The sequence below is a fragment of the Nothobranchius furzeri genome, chromosome 1, assembly GCF_043380555.1.
Source record: "Nothobranchius furzeri strain GRZ-AD chromosome 1, NfurGRZ-RIMD1, whole genome shotgun sequence".
NCBI classification, from domain to species: domain Eukaryota; kingdom Metazoa; phylum Chordata; class Actinopteri; order Cyprinodontiformes; family Nothobranchiidae; genus Nothobranchius; species Nothobranchius furzeri.
In genome coordinates, this window is record NC_091741.1 from 80,947,245 (window position 1) to 80,971,820 (window position 24,576).

General features: G+C 39.7%; 1 protein-coding gene across 1 annotated transcript; it reads left to right on the plus strand.

Moving 5' to 3' along the window:
- The first annotated feature begins 3,913 nt into the window (after positions 1-3,913).
- On the plus strand, positions 3,914-11,249 carry smyd5 (SMYD family member 5). The gene is made up of 13 exons (XM_070555026.1): positions 3,914-4,047; positions 5,174-5,282; positions 5,488-5,627; positions 6,592-6,713; positions 6,796-6,865; positions 6,953-7,057; positions 7,235-7,297; positions 9,477-9,547; positions 9,629-9,735; positions 9,914-9,970; positions 10,071-10,165; positions 10,546-10,616; positions 10,978-11,249. The coding sequence occupies exons 1-13, from the start codon at positions 3,955-3,957 to the stop codon at positions 11,129-11,131; spliced, it is 1,257 nt and encodes a 418-aa protein (XP_070411127.1). The 5' UTR covers positions 3,914-3,954; the 3' UTR covers positions 11,132-11,249.
- Positions 11,250-24,576: the final 13,327 nt, after the last annotated feature.

Below are 24,576 nucleotides of genomic sequence, written 5' to 3' on the forward strand. Positions count from 1 at the left end.
TTAACTTGTATTTATCCATGCAGCCAGATAATCTGAGATAACATTACTGATTTAACTTTAATGATGTTTTCCTGGCATCACTGTTCTTAAAGCACAGCTGGATTTGTTCTTAACAAGTTATGCAAAAATTTAAACATAACATTTAAAAATTATTATGATGATTATGTGTAAAAACATTTGTATAACAAAGTTTATTAAATGTTTGTTAGACAAACCTTTGTATGTTATTTTCCAATATTCAATAAATGCTGTTTTGCTGTGAATGTGAGAAGTGTTTCCTACTCTTCAGCTGCAGGGTTGAAAAAAGGGTTTTCTTCTAAACTGCTGCTTTTGAATCAGTTATTCATTCATCCTAAGAACACTAATTATACAATTAACACGTAAAATGTGTTCTGACAGAAAAAGCTGAATGATTTTTTACTTTTAGTTTCATTTAGCTCACCTATTTAAAGACTACTAAATTTTTATTTAACCAACAGATGTTTTTCTGTAAGTTTGTTGTTAGGAATAAATCCTTGTGAGGTCTTTTGCATTACTAACAGACAATGTTTGCTTGTCTTTTGATCTGCATAAAACAAGTAATAGATGGCCATCATTTCTCTGCCTGTGTGGTAAATAGCAGAGATGACAATATACCGTTGACTTTGATTTCAGTACAAATGCATGATGCAGTGATAGTTTGCAGTTACAGCAAGTTGACTGATTTATTGTACCAATAAGACAAAAAAATTAATGGTGTGTGTTTCTTCTAGATTTTCATTTTCAAAAATTCCTTGTTGTACTTATAGACCAAAAACATTAACATTAGGTTCATTCGGGTATAAGCTTCTGCTAAATAATTAAACATAAAAATATCAGGAGCTTAAAGTTGAGTCCACATAATGTGTCCGTCTGGAAGTGAACGTTGTTTTTATTCTTATTGAAATTACTGATTTATAGATATCTGAAATATGTATTCAGTCTGCTCAGCCAAAAAAGTCAATACCAAAAAATACGCTCACACACCCAAATATTTTGTTGGACCACTTTTAGATTTTATTACGACGCACATTCACTGTGGCATTGTTTCAATAAGCTTCTGCAATGTCACAAGATTAAATTCCATCCAGTGTTGCATTAATGTTTCTCCAAGATCTTGCATTGATGATGGTAGAGTCTGACCGCTGCACAAAGTCTTCTCCAGCACATCCCAAAGATGGTAAATGGCTTGTATTTGTATAGCACCTTCTTGGGGTTCAATAACCCCCTAAGATTCACAACACAATCAGTCATCCTCTCATTCACACACTGGTAATGATGAGCTACAATATAGCCAAAGCTGCCCTGGGGCACACTGACGGAAGCGAGACTGTCAAATACTGGTCTCTTCGACCAACACCAGAAGGTAAAGCAGGTTAAGTGTCTTGCCCAAGGACAATAGCAGCATTCTCTGGTGGGAGCTGGAATCAAATCTACAACCTTCCGATTGCTGGACAACCTGCTCTACCTCCTGAGCTACTGCTGCCCAGATTCACAATGGGGTTAAGGTCTGGACTCTGTCGTGACCAATCCATGTGTGAAAATAATGTCTCATGCTCCCTGAACCACTCTTTCACTATTTGAGCCCCGATGAATCCTGGTATTGTAATCTTGGAATATGTCCGTGCCATCAGGGAAGATGGAATAACCTGGTCATTCAGTATATTCAGGTAGTCAGCTTGTCACAAGTCACAAGCCGAGGTGAGTGCTCCTCCTCAAATAAACCATCTTTGAGGTTCTTTTCCCACATTTGAGGAGCGGAGGGGACACCAGCTGCGCTGGATTTGTAATCAGGTGTCCTGGCATAAAGGGAGGATGGAGACACCACTCGACGCCGGATGATTGCCACAGTTTGGTTAGCCCCAGCCACTTGTACTTGTCTAGTTCGCAAGTTTATCGTGTTTTTGGATGACCTTGGATTTTGACTTCGGACTCGTCTCTGAACCCTCGTCTGTTTTGTCATGTCTAGGAAACCCTCTATCATCTCCATTATCTTTGCCGCCAGAGACCCCGGAACCCTCAGGACCACGTCCCATCCTCCTCCACGGCACCTGTCCGTCTCCTCTCCGCTGCCTCACCCACCTCGCTCACCAGGACCCCCTCCCTCGCTCACCTCGGGTCGCCACCATCCCCTTCGATCTCAACATCTTGACTCTGGACTATTATCTACTGGTCATCAACTCACTGGACTTTCCAATGCTTCTTCTGTTCCCGTTTTTGTAATAAAGAGACTTTATTTTTACTCACCACAGCAGTCGTGTTGATTCTGCATGTCTTGGGTTAGACACCTCCCACAAGTCATGAAATAGCTGACCTCGTTGTTGGAGCACATCCTGTTGCTGAACCTAGACCTGACCAACTGCAGTAACCCCAGAGCACTGCCTTCACAGGCTTATATAGTAGGCACTAGGCATGATCACAACATCTGCCTCTCTTTTTACCCTGAGGCACCCATCACCCTAGAACAGGGTCCATCAGAGCTCATCAGACCAGTTTTTAATAATGCGTTGGATCCCAAATTTAGTCATTTCTTCAATCTCCTTGTTTTGAGAAAGATGTTTTCTCAGCCAGTGATCTGACCCATCTCAAACAGACATCATCTTTCCCACCACCACCAGATGTGTCTTTCCACATAGTTGTTTAAGAAAGAAGTAACTCATTGAACCAAATGGGTCATGATCATGACACCTCCCTCTGTTGCACCAAGGCGTAATATGCATTTACAAGTCAGGCGTTGCAGTAATATCACTACCAAGTGTGGCGGCACGAATACCGTCAAATTTCTGCAACACCATGCTACCATGGCTCGTTCATAAGACACACCATAGCTGTAGTATTACGCTGATTTGCTGGCATGGCATTCAAAGTGGGCTCGAGGAAGGTGCTTTTCCAATTAAAAACACATTTCATCAAGCTTTTTCCCAAAATCAGACACACGGCATAGCATAATTAAAATAAGAATATAATTAAACAAAGTCATTTAAAATCATTTTAAATATATCCCATCAGGTAGGCTAGAGAGTCAATAGTAAATTAGCAATATGTTTTCAATAGCTCGGGGGATGTTGCAACCTGTAGGCTGCACGAAAACAGGCATAGTTACCCACTCTGAGTTGATTCTGGAGAGTGAGTGGACACATTCAATGTGGATCAGACCACCTGTTGTTCCTTCTGCAACAATCATCCTTACACCATTGTTCACCTATTCTGGACCTGTACAAATACCACTAAATTCTGGTCTGATGTCTTTTCTATTAAAGAAGGTTCTTCCTAATGCGGCAAGGTGAATAAATGAGGGCCCGGGCGGGATTCAATCTCCAGACTCCCGGGTGAAAGTCATACGCTCTAACCAGTCAGCCAAAGGGACATCCCCTTGATCAAGTAGCCAGGGCGCATCATCAATCGGGACATTGTGACAGGACGCTCATACTGTCACACTAATGTCTCCTTCTGTTTGAAACATTTTATTTTTTTAAGATAAAGAAAGTTATAGAAACTATATGCTGAACCTAATTTTCATTTTAGCTAAATGTTATATTCATAAATGTAAATATACCCATGTCAATCCTCTTTTACCTGTCTTCGTGTGTGAAATTACAAAATATGCTGATTCTATCAAAAACTCCATAAAAGCCATAAAAACTTGGAACTTATTAGAAAAACATGACTTGAATAATTGGTCATGCATTTTTTCCCTCCCTGCCCCATTTGTTCTTTGATTGTTCTTTGTATTCTTAATTTTTGAACACTGTTGGCCCCTTTGTTTGTTTGCACTTTTGTGCTTTATTACGGTGCTATGCACGATACCCAGTTTTACTAATAAGGTTTGTAAAAAACATATGTGGATTGACCGATCCAAGATGGCGGCCGGATTTCTCGTGCTCGAGTGGCCAATAAGGAGTCTATGACGTCTGTGGGTGAAAGGTCGTGTAAAACATGGCGGCACCCCTGGATGACATGTTTTCTCTCTGTGAGGATCCCGGGAAAGTCGCCAGCAGCGTGGAAGTCAGATTTATTGACAATTTAAAGGTTAGAGTCAATAATTTATCCAGATTTGCTGAAATAAGTCAGAGTTTGACGTATAGTCTGTGTTTTTGTTCGCATGTTTGCTGCAGCACTGCTGCCTTCACTGCCAGTCCCGAGCCCGGAGAGTCAGCGATATTTATTGTTTAATGAGAGAGAGAGAGAGAGAGAGAGAGAGAGAGAGAGAGAGAGAGAGAGAGAGAGAGAGAGAGAGAGAGAGAGAGAGAGAGAGAGAGAGAGAGAGAGAGAGAGAGAGAGAGAGAGAGAGAGAGAGAGAGAGAGAGAGAGAGAGAGAGAGAGAGAGAGAGAGAGAGATGTCTAAAATATATTTAGATATACTGGATTGTTTACTATTTTCTTTGTTGTCATGTTGTTTCTCTTTATCTGCTAAGCGCACATCAGGGCTGGTTTTGCGTATCCTGGTATATGCTTTAGTTTCTATGGTCACTAGGTATTGGTCAGTTTTACAAACAACTTCCTTGTTTTGCAAACTGGGGATAGTTTTAATGAGTGTCACAATTTCGCAACAAAAGTTGTAATCGCTTCCGTCAGTGCGCCCCAGGGCAGCTGTGGCCACATCGTAGTTCATCACCACCAGTGTGTGAATGTGTATGTGTGAATGGACGAATGATACACTGTAGTGTAAAGCTCCTTGGAGTCCTCTTACTCTGAAAGGCACTATACAAGTGCGGGTCATTTATCATTATCATTTATCATAATAGTTCAAGGAAAACATGCAAACACTGAAAAACATTTAGATAAGGACCGCTTATATCAAAACAATGAAATGAGGATAAATCTAATCAGAATATCTATGACAATTAATCAGATTTATTCATCAGTGCCCCCTGATTTCCAGAGATTAATGAAAATAAAGTTCTAAAGCAGCCTGATATCCCCAGAGGAAGATGGAAGCTTATTTCAAACGATTAAATTGATACTTTGTCTAAAACCGGATCCAGCAAATAAAACTATGAATATTTAATTCAAGTGACTGGGTATGCAGCACTACGCGTTTGCACTGATTTGAGACCATTTTCAAGGATGCTTCTCTCTTTTCTCCTTAAATTCTACTACAGGTGTGTTTAAACTAATTCTGCAGCTACTGAATGTTTTGTCGTCCATGTTTCAGGGTAAAGGTCTTTTTGCTAAAAAGAGCATCAAGAAGGGAGACACCATTTTTACTGAGCGGCCTCTTGTTTCTGCACAGTTCCTGTGGAATGAGCTGTATAAATATAAAGGTGAGAGATGCAGATGAAGCTCAACACAGAGTCCACAAGACCACAGAACCGTTATGATCTGACTGTCAGATCATAACGGGGTGATGTTGCATGCAACCATAAGCAGACAGCATCAGGATGCGGTCTTAAAATGAGATCATTCAGGATTTTAGGTGGAAGTTTTATTGCAAAATAAACTAAAAAATGTCTGCTTTGCCTCAAACAGCCTGTGAGTACTGTTTGCGTGCTTTGGAGACTGCAGAAGAAAATGCCCGTAGGCTCAGCGGTAACCCTGCACTCAGCCTTCCTCATGCTGAACTCTGTTGTGTTCATCCAGAACTTCACCAAGCCTGTCCTCAGTGTCAGGTACGTCCACACAGAGTCCACAAGACCACAGAACCGGTCTTCAGTATGTGGTTTAAGGACCAGTCAGTTTTACATAGATAAGAAAATGAGATCATTTCTCAGTCATATTCTTACAGTAATAATTTTGTGGACGGCACGAGTTGGGAGACCTGCTAAACTGCATTAAAGTGAAGATGAGTGATTGGGTTCTTCAGGCTGTAAAGACAAAAACATGCATTTTATTTAACTCCCTTAATCAAAATGCATAAAACAGATCAGCCTTGCCGCGTTAGCAATAAACACAGGTTTGTCTTATTTTAGGGTAATAATGTTATTAAATAACTGACTCATGCTACCTTTTGCAATCAGAGGGTTCACCCCCTGTTGTTCAGTAAATAGAATGCACTTTAGCCACTTTAACATTGGCCCGTTTTCCTCCAAACTAAAGTTTATGTCTGTTTTAAACTCTGCAAGAGTTGGAACAGAATTTTAATATTTAAAAATTTTAGAAATATCTCATTACTTTCCTACTGTACTCTTTTTCCAAACCCAGTGATAGGTCTTCTTGCTCACCAGCTTTTTTCTCTATTATTTCTGTGCGTTCTGGGCTAGCTTGTTTTCTTTCTTATTATTTTGTGATTCTACTTTTTCTCCCTTTTAATTTTATATTATTGTTTGTAATAATTAATATTTATGTGCGGTTGTGAAGTTCCTCATGATTTTTATCCCCAAAACATAACATTAAAAAATCTTTCTTCATTATCTAAAGACAACAACACATATGTTCAACAAAACATGTATATTAAAAGGAAATGTTTGAATTAATCCAACCACCATTTGTAAAAAGTATATTTCTGTCAACTCAATATTCTGTAATTATATATTTTTTTTCCATCAATAATTTTATTTCTATCCAGAGACTTGGGTGTTGGTAAGCATTACACAGCGTGCTGCCTGAACTTTTCTCACCTGTTTTCACTGACAGGTGATGTACTGCAGCAGCGAATGTCGACAAGCTGCTGCGGATCAGTACCATAAGGTTCTGTGTCTGGGTCCGTCTCAGGACGACCCAAATCATCCCATAAACAAGCTCAAAAACACATGGAGGTGAAACAGCATTTCATGGAAGATCCCAACCCTCCATTGTGTTCTCCCTCCTGTCTAACGCAGGGCTTCTGTGTATTTTTAGGAGCATGCATTATCCCCCTGAGACCTCCAGCATAATGCTTATGGCCAAAATGGTAGCTGCTGTCAAACAGGTGACTCTCGTGGGTTCTAAAAGCATATGTATCAGAGTTTCTAATCCAGTTTGACCATTCTTAATATTATGGTGGGTTGTTTTGCAGGCCAAAGACAAAGCTCATTGGCAGAAGCTGTTTTCACACTTCTGCAGTCGGACAGCGAATGAGGAAGAAGAGATCGCCCATAAGCTCCTGGGAGAGCAGTTCAGGGTACGCTAGCGTTACACTTTCTATCTGTTGCAGTCATGAGGTCACCAAAGTGTTTTAAGTCTTCTTGATGCCGTTATCACCGTGGAGAGTTGAAACGCCCACGATGGCTGAGTGTACGTGATGTGTGTTTTCTCTTTATAGACTGTAACATTAATATGTGTTGTGTTTCATGTGCAGGGGCAGCTGGCTGTGTTAAACGGTCTTTTCACTGCAGCACTTTATGACGATCACCTCAGTCGGGTCAGTGTTAATCTTCTTTGGTCTCATTTAGTCCAGATTTTTTATGATTTATGAAAACAGGAAATAAAATAGATGAAATAAATGTTCCTGTCAAGGTGTTGGATGCTTTTATTGTTCTAACACCCTGCAATGCAGTGATCTCGTAATTTACTCCTTACCTGTTTTTGCTTTTTTCACTTAAATGTTTGACACAACTAAATAAATGTCGGTATGAAAACAAAACAACCAGAGAAATCAAAAATGCAGTTTATCTGCTTTTCTTTTATTATTTTACAAACTTTTGCTGTTCATTTGTTAAAGGTGTTGACAGGGAGGGCTGTTGTTGGTTAAGCATCCAGGAAACAGCAGAGAACGTCTCAGCTAGTAGACACTAGCGGTTAGCATAAGCAACTCCACCACACAGCAGAAGCTCATCCAGGGTCGTGTTATTTGTGGAGATAAAACATCAACGTTGCAAAGCAAACAGTCAGTGGTAGAGTCACATTGCTCTAAGCCAATCAGAGGCGAGATGTCCAAATATTGGGAAGTAAGACTCCAAATCCTCTCGTCTGAAGCTCAGCTGTGATGTGGCTCACTGCTAGTTCCTGGAACTCCCCCCCCCACAGTAACTTACAAGGCGTTTATTCCTACTAAAGACATCTGCAAATGTATTGATTGAATGAGTGTTCAACACCTTTAAAATAAAATCATTTAATATTTTCCCTCCAACATTCAAAAAACAGCAGCTGCTGGGAACTTTAAAGTGGGAATATTATCTTAAATTTGAATTATTACCTAAAAATTTTCAGAACTACTTTGATATGATGAATTTATAATGACCAACTTGATATTTAAAGGGGCATTATGGAAGTTTGACAGCCAAAACATGTATAGAAATAATAAATTTCTTTTTCATACATTCTCCTGCAATGCCCTTGTACTGTAGAATGAGCCCTGGCATTTTTACTGTGATTGTCTGTTTTTCTGTAAAATCACAGAAAAAGAGTTGCTCGGGTCGAGCAGGCTGCTTCATGAGCGTTCACGCTCAGGCATAGCCCGTAGCATTTGCTATCTGTAGCTTTAGCAGCAGAGAGTGAGGTAGTGCCAACTCAGCGACTTTGTCGCCGTTCCTAAACGCCTAGTGCTGAACCTAGCTACATTTCTGAGGACCCTTAGCTACTTTCTTCTAGATATTTCCTGCAAATTAGCAACAAAATAGCCATTTTCACTCCAAACCGTTCTTTGAATGTTGTTTCAGCAGTCATCAAGGATATAAATGTTACAGATACGAAAGATGTTATTGGTGCTTTAGCTCACCTAGTAAGACGCCGGACTCTCGTGCAGAAGATCCGGGTTTGATTCTGGATGTGAACATAGTTTGTTTAGAGTTTCTTTTTTACATAAATGGTATATTTTTTTACAGTAAGATGCCCAAATTTTTATTTGAGACTCGCAGAACGGCATTGAATTCACAGTTTAAAAAGATGTGGGTTCAACTTTCATTTTGGAACAATTTTGCAAGCAAGGCAAGGGAATGATCTGAGCATGCAGGAGGACGACCCATCTTAAACCTTTGTCGGCTGTGCTGAAGAGAAAGGTACAGAACCAAATTATTTAATTAATTAGCTGCGTGTTCTCCTGTCCTCCGGGCCACCCACACACACACACACACACACACACACACACACACACACACACACACACACACACACACACACACACACACACACACACACACACACACACACACACACGGGACTGTCTCAGCTGTTATTTTCGTTAAGGAGTGTGCACGTACAGCATGCGCGGCTCATGCACGAGCCTACTATTGAAGCTGCCGTTACGCTTTTGGCCTGAGGGGGCAATCGCGAGCTTAAAAAATTCAAAACTCTGTAAAGTCCCTTTAAACATTTAAAAGTCTAATTTTCACCCTTAATAGCTGTAGAGTCCAACTTTGACTTTAAGTTGATTAATAACTAAATAAAGTAACAGATTTTTAAAATTTAGAAAATCAGAGTAATATGGAAAAATACATGCATTTGGTGAGTTTGGAGGATTATTTCCTGCTTGTCTTCCTATCACTAAGATCACTTTTTAATTAGTTCTTGAAACATGAAACCCTTAACCAATAAATAATGTTTAACTCTTATATGAAGCCTCTCTGGTGCAGAACTGATCCTTAGCTGTGTGAATGTTGCAGTGGTTTGTTCCGGAGGGCTTCTGCTCTTTGTTTGCTCTGGTGGGAACCAATGGTCAGGGAATCGGCACCAGGTAAACACCTGCCCCTGGACAACGCTCCAGACTGGCTATAACACTTTGTTTGCTGTCTAATCTCTTTGTATGTAATTCCAGTTCGTTGAGTCAGTGGGTTCACGGCTGTGATGCACTGGAGCTCCCTGCCCAGCAGAGGGCGCAGTTGGACTCTTTTATTGACCAGCTCTACAGGGACATTGAAAAAGGTCACTGTTTTATCTCAGTGCTGCAGTATTTTGTGGAGTAAAGAGTTGTTGTTGCAGCTGAGCTGATTTTTAACCGTCATTTTGTCGAGTCACAGCCAAATATTATAGGAGCTGCAGTTTTCAGCAGTGAAAAAGGTTTTATTTTGTAGCAAAGTCAGAAATGTGCATTTCCCTGCAGAAACCGGAGACTTTCTGAACTGTGAGGGCTCTGGACTCTTTCTGCTTCAGAGCTCCTGTAAGTCTAACATGTTAACAAAAAGCTGTAATGCTGAACAAGAGACTGATTGGTGACTTTTTTTTTTTTTTGGTGGGGGGTGTATGGCTGACCCTTGCAGGTAACCACAGCTGCATCCCAAATGCAGAAGCTTCCTTCCCTGACAACAATTTCCTGCTTCACCTCAGTGCCCTGAGTGACATCAGCCCAGGAGAGGTCAGCTGACACATCTGGACTTGTGGTGATAACTTCTGGTCTAGTAAAGATGGGACAGAACATCCCTCTGCGGCTTGGTGTTCTCCCTCGTCAGGCAGCATTAGCAGGCTGAGCCGTTCAGGACTGCAGCGGGTTTGTCAAGCTGTCAGAAAGATTGAGAAGCCCTTCTGCACGCCGCAGCAACGTCTCAGCGGTTGTGCTACTTTCAGAACCAAGCTCTCCTATAAATGTTGGCGAAGGCGGGAATTTTTCACTAGACTCCTCTAGCTTTCTCTTCAGCATGTAGACTTATAAGAAATACAGCAACCTGTCTGCAACCCATCAGGTTGTTGTTGGGGCTCCTCAGCCAGCTCACGGCTGTGTTTTTCTTCACTTTTCAGGAGATCTGCATCAGCTACTTAGAATGCTGTCAGCGGGACCGAAGCAGACACAGCAGACACAAGATTCTGAGGTAAACACCTGTAATCCCCGGATAAATCATTCAAACATGGGTCACACTCATGTGAGTTCTGCCTGGATCGATAAAAGCCCTTCTGGCAGGGGCGGGTTCATGATGTAAACGTTGGACTGAGCTCCCAAGCCTCAGCAAGTAGGAGAAAATATATAAAAGTTTAAACGTGCTGTTCTGTTGCTCCATCTTAAGAGGGTGCAGTCTCACTGCAGGTCCACCTCATGCTGGCTGGTTCAAAGCATTAAAAGTGACACAAGTATTAATTACGATGTTAAGCAGTGGCTTTAGTGCACAGCAGCTGCAGAGCGCTTCCTATTAATGCAGCTCTTGTTCTGAGTGCAACTCCACGTTTTCTTCCCAGGGAGAACTACCTGTTCATCTGCTCGTGTCCAAAGTGTGTGTCCCAGATGGACGAGCCAGATCTGACATCCGAGGAAGAAGAAGAGGAGGAAGAAGGCGAGGCAGAAGGGGAAACGGAGGGGGATGAGATGGAAGATGAGATGACAGATGTTTGATGAAAGACTCGGCCGTAATGCACTCGGTTGTTCCTGTTTCTGCAAGCTATGAAGCCAAAAACAATAAAAGAGCAGTTCAGATCATGATCTGCATGTCAAAGGAGCTGCTCAAAAGTGTGGAACCGTGTCGTATAAGCGGCATATTAATGGCTGTTTTCAAAGTGTTACAACACCAACCCGACATAAACCCGCAGGCCGAGGGTTTGTGGGGGGCTTAACTATTAAGATGTACAAAAATCACCTCTTAAACCTGCAACCGTTGACTTTCTTTTTTTCAAATGGATGATTGTCATGTCAACGCCTATGTTGGTTGGCTCAAAACCACACAGGGAACAAAATCAGTATTCAAGTGGTTTCTGGCACTCAGCAGGTGTGCAGAGAAGTTTGTAAGGTTTGAGCACTTTGAGTAAAGCATGGCAGAGTTTAATAAATCAGCCTGCGTTTAAACAAATCCACTGTCTTTTGAGAAAAAGTCATTAACAGAGTGAAGCTTTAGCAGATAAATGCAGACCTGCTGCCTTTGTGTTTTAATTTGATTCAAAATAAAGACCCTACATAGCCCCTACTACTAAGATGGCCACTATCAAATAATTGTGATTTTAATGGCTGTACAAACGATAAGGACATTTGAATCTTTCATTGGCAGAAAATTGTTTTTTAGAAATGAAAAATAAAAAAATAAAACCCATTAGAACTTTTTTCCCCAAAATCTTCAGTGTTCCTAAATGTACCCTCATAAGGACAAAGTGCATCTTGACCTTGAAATGCCTGATTAAACGCATAAAGAATATTTTTCCATACAACTCGAGTGTGTGGAGTCATGCTGGAATGTGTTTAAATGAGCACAAAGACCAACTATTTGATTTTCTTATTGTGACCATATTATGATTGCAAAACATTAATTCACACCTGAAACACAAAAACGAACTGAAATGTGAGTTTTTATCTCAAATAGGAGTTTGCAGTCGTGAAAGTTGGTGTCTTAAAGGCGTAGTTCAGATCAGAAGTGAGTTTCTGGTGAAAGCTTATGAACAAGTCATGGCCTCAGGAGAAATATAGATTAGTTCTTATGAAAGAGATCAGCTAACATTAGGGCCTAGTTACTAAAGCTGGGTGTGCTCGTTTTTAACAGCATGACTTCCTTGCAGAGCAAAGCTCAAGAGTCATGTTCTCACGCTGTATGATCCCATGCCCTTGTGCGACCTGACTGCCCACACTGGAAGTGTGGTAACAACTCATTGGATGGAGGCGCGCGGCCTTTGGTGCCCCCATCCGACGGAGAACCCAAAGTAGATGTCATATTCAACACACTCCCTCCCCTACTCTGGCAACCCCAATATCAGTTCAACCCCTGTCGCACACACACCGAAGGAAGATCCACTAACACCAAATTGGTGGCATTGTTTTATGAAAGAGGATTTAAAGTGTTACGTCCCTCAGCTCGCTAGGAGAGATGTGTAGGAGGGAGTAAAAGTTGTAGTGTGTAGGTTTATTAATAAAGTAATTGTGTCGCCGAACAAAGGATTTTATTACAACAAATACAAAGAAACACTATAAAAGGGAAACTGAAAGCGCCAGGCCAAAAGGGCTGGGAGGAGGGGAACTAACTAACTGAAACATTCTTTTACAAAAAACCCCTAAACTAACGAGAACCGTCCTGAGACGCTCAGGGGAAATCCAAAAGCGGAGTCGAAGGCCTGTCCAAAGTCAAAGTTTACCAAAAATCCTACCGATCGAGAGTCAGAACCACTAAAGTACCACCAAGCTAATCACACATGCACACGAGGAGAAGAGAGAAGCCTGAACACCTTTGTGCCCACACTTCCCTGTACCTTCTCCCAGACTGAGGGCAGGAGAGCAGCTTTTAACAGCTGTCCAGTGGTTGCCGGTGATTACGAACAGCTGGGCACCGGGACACTGACGAGGCAGAAGCCACCGAGGCCATCTTGTGGCCGGAAAGGGGCAAAGCACGTAACAAAAGTGACAAAGCCCTGAAATGACTCATTCTGGAGGGTACTGAAAATATTAAGAACAAACCGATGAGATCATTTTATGTGAAAGGGATTTTGTGAACAGACTCAGGGAACATGTTTGGTGTCCACCATAGAAATGTTTTAACTTAAGAAAAAAAAAGTCATGTTTCCTTAAAGGTTTACAAAATAAAACAAATGGCCACAGTAGTGACTTCCTTCCACGTTCAGCCACCAGAACGTTATAATTTAATCTGCGTTAACTTGAAGATTTGCTTCTCTTCTACTCTTATTTCCTGTCCTGGCCGTGAAGACGAGGCTTTTATTTCATCATCATTTCATTACAATTACAGCCTTGTCATTTGAAAGGCATTCAGCCTGTGAAACACCAGTTGGTCTTCATGCTATGAGCTATGGGTTTAAGTTAACTCTCCTGTAATGTATTATGGAGACCTTGAGTAGAAAATTGCTTTGTCAGTTATTGTTTGTTGTTTATTGAGAACAGTGTTTTATACGGTGGTTCCACACAGATGAGTCTGCTGCTGTTGCCACACATGAAACAATAATGCCTCGACGACTGTGATCACAAATGTTTTCAGTTACTTAAATAAAGGAAATATTACATGAAGTCCAGTCGTCTTGCTGTTTGTGTTTTTACTAGTGGATGATACAGTTGTGTAAAATTTAAATGTAACGGCAACAAACTAGCAGTGGTTGGTTTTACTGCGCGCTCATAAACCATTTAAATTGGATGACTGCTGAGTCATTTATCTGGTTAACACAGTTCCTGCTCCTACCACACAGGAACGTGCTAGCCAAATATTTGTTCACCTCTCACATACAAATGCTTAGTTAAATGGGCTTTCACGGGGGGCTCTCCAGGACAACGCATGGAGCCATTAGTAAAATAATTAGGACACAAATCACAGTTTTTTTTAAAAATCTGCTTACTTTGAGTTAAATGTTTCCAAAATTGTTGTCAGGAGCGTGTTTCCACTGATCCCTTTTAGTTTATTGGCAGATCCACTGCTGTGGTTGATAAAGCATCATGCTTTTCTTTTCTTTTTGGTTTTCATGTCATTCCAGCAGCTTGCACATGCTGTTGCTCTCTCTCTCGTTTTGTAATGCAGCAAACACCAGTAGGTGAAAGGTCTGAGGTGAGGGTCATGATGTTAAAAAATTAAGTACAAGCTTTTTACTCAGTCTTGACTTTTTAGCAATCTTGTGAAAAATGAGCTCATCATTTGGAAATAATTGAATCCTTCTAAATAGATTTAACTCAGATTAAAAACAGGACACTGGCAGAATTCATTGACATCATTTATGCTTTCCTGTGACACGCTACTAAATTACCGTATTTTCCGGACTATAAGCAGCTACTTTCCCCCCAATCTTTGAACCATGCGGCTTATAATGAAGATTTTCCTTCACCTGCCAGGGGGCGCTTTAGCAGAAAGTGAAACAGGTGGAAGTCAAAAGTGGAAATCGAGGGAAAGTGCTTATTTTAATTTAGCACATGCAAACAGCCAGCACGACGAAGAATTTTTTTTAAATCCATACCCCCTCATCATGATAACTACATGTATGAGTTTATATGATGCCGCATTTAAGTTGAAGGCCATCGATCTGGCAGTAAAGGAGGGAAACAGTAAGCTTGGCATGAATGAATCCATGGTTCGGCGCTGGAGACGGCAGCGGGAAGAACTCATTCAAGCCAGCTTCACCCGGGGATGATGACAGCAACACGGACAACGACACTGACACCGCCACAGAAAAGGTATGTGACGAAGCTCTTCTGAGGCCGTTCAACTCCGACACTGAAGAAGAGGACTTCAGTGGTTTCAGTGCGCAGGAGGATGATGAATAAACTAATCAATAACTTTTCTGTTTTGTTTGATACTGATCAGTTCAGTTACATTCAGTTAAACTACGTTTTCAATTCAGTAGATATCAAGTAGATTTCTGGGGCTTTTAGCCCGGTGCGGCTTATATAAGTACAGTTCCATGTGTTTTTTAAAAACTTAGTAGGTGCGGCTTATACTGAGGTGCGCTCTATAGTCCGGAAATTACGGTATGTCCCAGGGATGTAAGATCTTGAAGAAAATTGATTCAGAGTTTGAGGAAAAAATTATGTTTATATATATATATATATATATATATATATATATATATATATATATATATATATATATATATATATATAATGTGTGTGTGTGTGTGTGTGTGTGTGTGTATATTTGGCCAAGTGAGTGCCCAAACAGGAGAACTGCCATCTTCCTCTGTGGTACCTGTCAGTACCCTGGGTGTAGCTTTCTGGATCAACAGTTAAACCTCCAGAGCAATATTTGGAAACTCAGCTAAAAATGACACAAGAGTAGTCAATGGAGATGTTTTCAATGTCACTCTTGGACTGTAGAGTGATTGCATGGAGGAATGCTCCCTCATAGTCTAAAATGTTTATAAAGAAGGACTTTAAAGGTACAATGTGTAGTTTGTACCATTAATCTCTGGTAAGTATCCTTCGAAATTTTATTTTGAAGGATAATAATTAAAGTAATAATTAAACAATGCCCAGTTGTTGAAAAATATTAGCGGCTTCGTAACATATAACCATAAAAATAGAATTTAAAATACATGGGAGCGGGTCTAAATCTCTGGGCAACGCCATTTTAAAGTTATGTCTCGTTAGTTATCATCACTCTCAGCATTTGACCCAACCCTGTGGGGAGCTACAGCAATGGCTGCGTTCTGGAACTATTTGGTGGTTTAGACGCCATGTTTCCCTCTACGGAAGTCCGTGAGGACAAAATGATTTGTAAGAAACGATTACAAAACTTTCACCATTCATGAACGTTGTTGTTTTACACATTTACCTCTTTGCTCGTTGCCAGTGATGACAGGGAGTCTGATGTGCTCATCATTTTGCGGGAGGTTGCACTCCCAGAGATTTTTGACCCTAATGGTCATCCGTTGGTAAGGTCTTACTTGAACACCAAAATACAGCTTGCTATATTTTTGCTTTAGATTTAGGTATGCTCTGCCCCCCATCACCAGGGAAAATACACATTGTCACTTTAAATGATAAAGACTGGTATTCGTTTTCAGAACCCTTCATTCCAGTCAACTGGTGGTCTGTGGGACACACCCAGCCTGCAACACCTTTCCTCCCGGCCCCCCATTATTAGTTAATCAGGAATAGAGAAAATGCATGTTTTACTTTTTTCTATATCACATAAACAAACTAAAAAACAGCCTTTAGTCAGAAATGACTACAGATTTAGCTCTCGTTCTACATTTTTTATTTAATCTGCAGCAATTCTTAGAATCTCTGTTTTTGTACTTTCCACTATAATCGTGCATAACTGTGATGTCTCGACTAAAACTGCTCACGGGTTTAAAGTAACAAACGTACAAGTAGACAATATTTACCAGGTTGGTAGGCAGAGCCAACAAAAGGAATTGTAATTAAGGAAGGAAACACGCTGAATAAGTAATTAAAGTTATTTAAAATCCTACTTTGGAGAAAAATAATTAAAGATTAAACACTTTATGGCAAACTGAATGCTTGAAATACGACGTCAAAGTGATGGAGAGCGGAACCGTTTCATAAACGGGAAGCCTAAAATGTCATGGTTGCCCTCTAGCGGCTTGTGTTAATAAAGGAAATATCAACATGCACAATAAAAAATGTAAAAAAAAAGCAGTTTAAAAGGAAAAATAATATATAAAAATTAATATATTAAGATACAATAATAAATAAAATAATTTTAGAAGAGCATCTGGCCCATGAACAAATCTAGTTGAACCTGCTTTTTTTTTTTTTTACATAAAACCCACTGAACACTGCTGACCCTTCTGTGTGGCAAGTGAAAACAAATCAAATCTGCTTTTTTAATAGTCAGAGACTGTGTGTGAGGTATTCCAGGGAATTATAGACATTTTTTGCTTTCAGATTTAGGAAACTTCCTGCATTTAATGGAAGGTTTGATGTTCTGCTGCCGTGGCTGCCATTCATCGTCCTCTGCCAGGACGCATGGGACGTATGAAAGTTAGTAAATACCCTAAAACTCTGATGGAGTAGAATTCATTCAAGGTGACATAATTGGCTTCATAGAGCTACAGTTGCTGTTGGGGAGCATGAATCACTTTTATGTTGAGCTGTAAGATTGTTTAAGTCTGAAGATCTGAAGGAAAGAGATTTTATCTTTAAAAGTCACATTTAATTGTTTTTGGAATTGGCTGTAAATTATTATTGGATTGAAAATTCAGTTTGAGATGAGACAATAAAAGACAAACAGAGGAAACAGATCAGTGTGTCAGCGTCCATCACACACACACGCACGCACACACACACACACACACACACACACACACACACACACACACACACACACACACACACACACACACACACACACACACACACACACACACACACACACACACACACACACACACAGAAAAACCAAACTGATGCTTGTTCATTACAACTCTGCTTTAGCGTTGAATACTGAAGTAGTGACAGTAAAGCTCTCAGACTCATAACTCCACGTTTCCTGTTTAAATGTGAAAAGCTGTAATGTGCAGCTGTCAGACAGCAGGCCTTCAGATGTAAAACAAAACTGAAAGAGGAAATAAAAATTATTTTCCTGCTTCTTCTTGTATCATAACTGATGCGTTACTGCTCTTTTTTTAATATTCCTATTTTGTTGTTTGTTTTGACTGAAATAGGCAGCAAAACAGTTTTTTCATGAAAACTACTGAAGTTTTATTATTTTATTATTGAGTTAGGATTTTAAATGTTTTTTCCAAGTACAGTACAGGCCAAAAGTTTGGACACACCTTCTCGTCCAATGTGTTTTCTTTATTTTCATAAGTGGATTCTCACTGAAGGCATCAAAACTATGAATAAACACATGTGGAGTTATGTACTTAACCAAAAAAGGTGAAATAACTGAAAACATGTTTTATTTTCTATTTTCTTCAAAATAGCCACCCTTTGCTCTGATTACTGCTTTACACACTCTTGACATTTTGTCAATGATCTTCTAGAGGTAGTCACCTGAAATGGTTTTCCAACAGTCTTGAAGGAATCAAGATAGGTGAGTCTGTGAATGTTCGGTGACAGTGTGACATAGATCTGTCAGGATTTTCACATTCTGGATTTTAACTGTCTATTTTCTATCAGAAGCTAATGCAGGAGATAGGTGTAGGAGACTATTTTCATGTTCAGCCTGCATGAAAACCTCAATGACTGATTAGGATCAGAAATGAAAATGTAACCATGTTTTTTAAGTGTCCCACATTTTTAATGCTAAATGTGATAAACTTATGTATTTGAATTTAATCTCAAAATAACATTAGAATGATGATTGAGTATCAAAGTCCCCAACCTGAGTACCGAGTCAGGTCTTTAAGTCGAGTCACAAGTCTGTTTGTCCAACTTAACCCTTTGATGCATGAATTATGAAATCTTCAACCATGAGTTTTTTAAACAATTTTTTTCATTCATTTTTATGTGTGAATGAAACAAATTTCAACAAATATTTTTTGTAACATTTAATAATTAACAAATAATTTATTACATGTCCACCACAGTGGACAGCGTGCATTCTGAACTTGAACTATGTTGGCTTGACTTACTGAAGTCCAAATGGAGGGGCTCCAATGCAATAAAGTCTTCAACAGCTGTGCTTAATAGCAAAAATAAATAAAAATAAATAAATAAATACATAAATAAATAAATAAATAAATATTTTGAGAACCTGTCTACTGTAGTGACCATTATGCATGAAGGGGTTAAGGGCAGCTTGAGTTCAAATCTCAAGTCTTTCTCTGGTTTGTACCAACACCAGCCCCAACAGATGATATGAAGGAACTGTCACTAAGAGTATTTAGGTCAAGCACCATCCCGGACTTTCCAAAAGTGTTGAAATGCTGTGTGTGTTTGTGTGTGAATGAATGACTGTTTGTGTTGTAAAGTGCCTTGGGGGGTTGTAGGACTCTAGGAGATGCTACATAAATGCAGGCATTATCCTTCTCATTTCACTTCAGACTTCAGTTGCATCCCATGTTAACCTACAAAAGTTTCACAAAGTGACATGAATAAAGTGCATCATGCGTATGGAACTCAGGACACTTTGGACTCAGGGTGTCAGAGGTTTTGACCCCTGAGTGGATCTAAAGTTCCGTCAGATATTATCCCTTAAAACCACGCCAGAATCTCTGCAGGAGTTCTGTAAGTTCTTTGGGAGCGTAGCTGGTCCAGAGCACCACTGAGGGGGTTGAGCTCATAAAGGCCTCCACATCACACAATCTGCCTGTTTCAAGTAGGAAAAGCTGAGAGGTCAGAGTCTGTTCTGACAGAAGAGGGATGGATAGAAGCTGGTTTGAGGACCGAAGGGGCGAGAAGTGAAACAAGTGTTTGAGGAGAGGCAAAAGGAAGAGAGTTTTGTGAAGGGCCATTATGACTATGCAAAGAAAGAGCCTTTTATTCTGGCAAATCGAGTGTAAAACACTTCAGATGTGTTTCAGAGAGTGAAAGTGGCATATTACTGTTGTTGCTGTTTAACGCAGAGGGAAAGGTGAGGGTACTTGACTCTTTTAAGCAGAAAAGAGGACATTTACAAATCACCACAGGCAATGGTAGGTGCATAAAATGCTATATATTCATTCTTTTTGTAAAATTGGGCTTAACATGGATTCATTATAGATTTATACATGTGCAAAGTTTACCATCACTTCAAAAATGTTCAACGAAGCACCGGAAATTCTCTTTCTGAGTAGAAAAAATAGCAAATGAGCTGGACTTAACTATGTAAATGAAAAAGATCTAATTTGACATCTAGAGCAAAGAGCTTGATTGGAGCTAATTTCATCCTCTAACATTATAACGACCAGCAATATTTAGAGTATAAACAGTCTGAATGTAACGGAGCAGCCAGCATGGCCTGTGGAGATTTTCAGGAAGCTGAAGGTAAAATTGCATTAGATGAAATCATTCATCATTCAGACTAATTTTCCATGTTTTTCCACGGAAAACAAGTAAAGTTTCCGAGTGAGTGCCTCACCCAGGAATTTTTGTTACTTTTGCTCCAAAACCCTAGAGTTGAGCGATGCAAACATTTATGCAGTTGTAGCGAACAGAGTGTGTGTTAATCAGCTGTTTTTATACTATTTTATAAATTGCTGCAGCTACAGTTGCTTACTCAAACTAACCTTTCACTTATGAAGTTAGTACAATTTCAGCTTTATTTTACATCTCCATATACTTAAAGAGCAAGTCACCCCCAAATCAACTATTTTTTTCTGATAAACTATATAAATACGTGTCTAATCGTGCTGCAGACACGTGTAATCAATAGTTTTGCACTTTAGTGCATTTTAGTTAAAATTTAAATTTTCTGCCTGAAACTGTCAGTGTTGTGCTGTTATCAGGTAAAAACTCTTCACGGCATTTGAATTTAAATCTGTCACCGCTATTGGCTAAGAGGTATGTTATGACGTAAACTGGTACATTATGATGTCACAATGTCGTGAGTGTGTGTGTATTTGTTAGTGGCTCTACCCTCTCGGTCTGCTAGGCAACAGCATTTGTTGCATTTTTCAAACATGAAGTGGGAGTGAAGTACTGTATGCTTCTTGTAAGGGGTGACTTGCTCTTAAAGAGCAAGTCACCCCCAAATAAACTTTTTTTTTTGCTGATAAACTAAATAAACGAGTGTCTAATCGTGCTGCAGACACGTGTCGTCAATAATTTGGCACTTCAGTGCATCTTAGTTAAAATTTAAATATTCTGCCTAAAACTGGCAGTGTTGTGCCGTTGTCAGGTAAAAACTCTGCACTGTATTTTAATTTAAATCAGCCACCGCTATTGGCTAAGAAGTATGCTATGATGTAAACTGGTACATTATGATGTCACAATGCTGTCGTGAGCCTGAGTGTGTGTGTATTTGTTAGCGGCTCCGCCCTCTCGGTCTGCCAGGCAACAGCATGTGTTGCATTTTTCAAACATGAAGTGGGAGTGGAGTTAGACTCTGGTAGGGGTTGACTTGCTCTTTAAATGTATTTCCCTTTTTCTTTCCTTGGGTTGTCAGGTTAAGTAATTATTGTTTATTTTTAAAATGGTACCACAAGGTGGTAATAAACAACAAGCCAAGTAACTAAACCATTTCTCACCGAAACCCACCTATTTGCTGCTGATTTGTCTGCCGGGGTCATGGGGGTCCGCTTTGTTTATGACTCCAAGTGCAAAAGTTTTCTAAATGCCTCTTTGGTTGCTTGAAGTGTCCAAACTATGAAATGAGAGCTGGTTTTTAGACCTAAACACAGTGAGTGTGCCTGAAACGGATCCCATATGGAAACAATCTGCAAACAACATTAACTCTGTCCACATCAGTTACCACAACAGATACCACTGCTGCCTTGCAGGGACACCCCAGAATTAACTGATAAATGAGTGCTTCATGTGAAATCAGCCGACCTGAAGTGAAGTTATTGCACTTTAGCTCACCCCGCGTTAAAATAAACACGAGAGAAATGCTGGTTGTGGAACACAAACATGGCTGCCGAGTGACCCAATGGCTTTGATCAATGTTTGAGATTTCTGTGGTTCATTTCTGCTGAAATAATGTTCCTGGTTACCATCATGGTGTTACAAATTATCAGCAGTTCCTCTGCCATGTAGTTATCTGTGCTGCTTTTAAAACATTGCGGGCAGCTCAGTAACCTCACATTCATCTTCAGTAAGAAACGTTTAAAGCCTCATTGGCATCAAATAAATCTTGCTGCGCTGCCTGAGACTGTGGAATGGAACATGAAGAATTGAGCTGTGAATCATTCAAACGGAGGCTGTTACATTACACCAGAACATAATGGCACAAGGTTTTGACTATCTGAGAATGCCTTTTTTTTATATAGCTGATATAGTTTAGTGAGCACAGACCTTACTTTGTGTAGAAGAAAGAAGCTCCCAACGACAGTGTGTTAAAACAAATCTCTTTTATATATAGGGGCAAAATGCAGCAAATGATGAGTAAATGAACCTCAAAAAGTCCTTTTTGTTTCAGGAAATGAACTGATTGTAGTGGTGTTTCTAATGTGTTTCTGACTGGAACTTGGCATTTAACGCTTTGGAGTCATGCTAGCTCCTGTTTGAGCAAAGGTTCATAGTGTACTGTAGAAATCAAAGATACAATACTTTTACAGTGAATAAACCAGAACACAGTCTAATTGCTCAGTTATGTTGGAAGGAAGATCACATTTTAAAAGATTTCATTCTCAGCCGGCTGGGGGGTTGTCATTTTTTCTGCTTTTAGAAAGGCCAAACAGGGATGTAGTTGTTTACGATCTGTCCCACCTCTCTACTTCCTGCTTCTACAGCCAGAGCTGGGTTGCCAAGTCTTTGGTGGCAAGCACTGGCATTTGTAATTCGACACCAGCTGGCAAAACACAGCAGCAGAATGTAGCAGGAGCGACCCAGAAGATGTTTCTTGTAACCCTAAGAAGCCATGACATCTTTTTGTTTTACTCTAATGTCAGGTAAAGACTGCTAGAGGTTAACGTCCAGCTTCCTTCCCTCTTCAATCCGCCTGTTTAATAGCATGCCCCAGCAAAAATGACTGTGACCAACACTACGGTAAATCTAGATTGAACTAGTAATCTTTTATTATTGTATTCCTTTTAAAATTCCTTTAATTAAGTGTATGTAGATGTGAGCAGTCTTTTAAGTTGAGTGTATGTGTATGAGTGTTTTGATGCTGTTTTTATGTGTTTTTATGTTTTGATGCTGCTTTTATGTGTTGTGCTGACACTCTGACTGCAAATGAAGTTCCTAACAGATAAATAAAGTGAATTGAACGTTGAGCTAAAAATGCTAACGGTAAATTAGAAACAAATAGTCGGCTCAAACAATCTCAAGCTACTTTTCAATGACCAACTAGTATAGTGGTACATATTTATCTACTTATCAACTTACTGTGTATGACTCACTTTCGCTCGGCATCTAGAATCTTCTGGTGCTGATATGTAACTGGAAACAGTTCCTCGAGTGGACTCTTTGTTTTGATACTTTGTCTGCAGTACCCAAATTTGACCACAGGATGTCATTCTTCCATCAGTGTGCCCCAGGGCAGAGTGACTACATTGTAGCTCATCTGCATGTGAATGGGTGTTTGGTTGGGTGAATGACTGTGTTGTAAAGTGCCTTGGGGGGTTGCAGGACATAATAAATACAGGCTATTTACCATTACTCTTTCATGGCTTTTTAATTTGATAATTAAATCAAATATATTGTTATGATGTGCATCACATTTGTGTGGTTTCTTTAGACAATTTGAGTCTTTTTTACTATTTTTTCCAGTTGCTTATAAAAAAAAACAATGTAATGGAATTATTATTAGCACATTTGACAAAAAAAGTTTTGTATGCTACTCCTCTGCTCACTGTATGTGAAGGCCTTTGGGAGGTCTACTCTATAATTTAACTCTGAGTCTGATGCTTGGCCAATTAAAATGAGACCATTGTGATCTATGTGAAAGAGGTCATGTGTGATCAACTGCAAACGCCTGGATGGATTTTTTTTGTTTTAAGGTCATGCCAGATATTCCCACTGAGACCAAATACGTTCCGACTCATGTGGTGCAAACGAGGCATTTGAAACACTCTAGCTATTCAGATTTATCTCACTATCTCATTTTCACATCTCTTGCAAGACATTCAACATATCTTTGCTGCATGGGACTGATGCTTTTTCTTTTCTTTGGCTGTGGCCTTTCAAAATCAGGGATGCAAAAGGAGCAACAATGTCCAATTATATGCAGCTTATTCTCACCAGTCGGAATCATAAGCATGCAAGCAAGATAGCTCAGCTAGATAAGACACTTTTCAATATCAAGGGCTTCTCTCACATCCTGTGGGCAGCTGGCTAATGGACTGTTCATCACATAAAAGGTCACATTTGTGAACCAATTACAACAGGAATCTATTCCTTGTGGTGCAAGACATGAATGAGACAAGATATTTCTGTTAATCAGACAGTTTCCTCATTTAGATTACAAAAACTGACAGAGATTAAACTTCAGCATTCACAGCAAGTAGATGTATGAAAATATAAAAACTTGTTTCTAATTTGCCATTAAAGCAGATTGCTGGAGACACAAAAACATTTATGTCTAACACAATTAAACACTTAAAAAAATCTGTTTCACCCTAATATTAGTTTAGCAAATGTTCCAGAAGGTTCATCAGCCTTGCAGTAATATTTATGTGACATTTCAAGCTGTCTTATTTCTTAATTTCTTAATTATTTTTCAGCAATAAAGAAAAACTTTTGCTTTAATGCAATAATTTATAAGATGGAACAATGTTTTTCCATAAATTTTGATTAATTTAGGCCAGATATTAAAAATGGCACAAAAGGATTCTCTAAACAAAAGTAACAAAAGATGTCCAACACTCTAATACTTCAAAAATAAC

Excerpts from the sequence above, each read along its gene's own strand:
- smyd5 (XM_070555026.1), top strand. The coding sequence starts at position 3,955 with ATGGCGGCACCCCTGGATGACATGTTTTCTCTCTGTGAGGATCCCGGG. Across the intron at positions 5,283-5,487 it reads TGAGCTGTATAAATATAAAG|CCTGTGAGTACTGTTTGCGT; the intron begins GTGAGAGATGCA and ends TGCCTCAAACAG. Across the intron at positions 10,166-10,545 it reads GTGACATCAGCCCAGGAGAG|GAGATCTGCATCAGCTACTT; the intron begins GTCAGCTGACAC and ends TTCACTTTTCAG.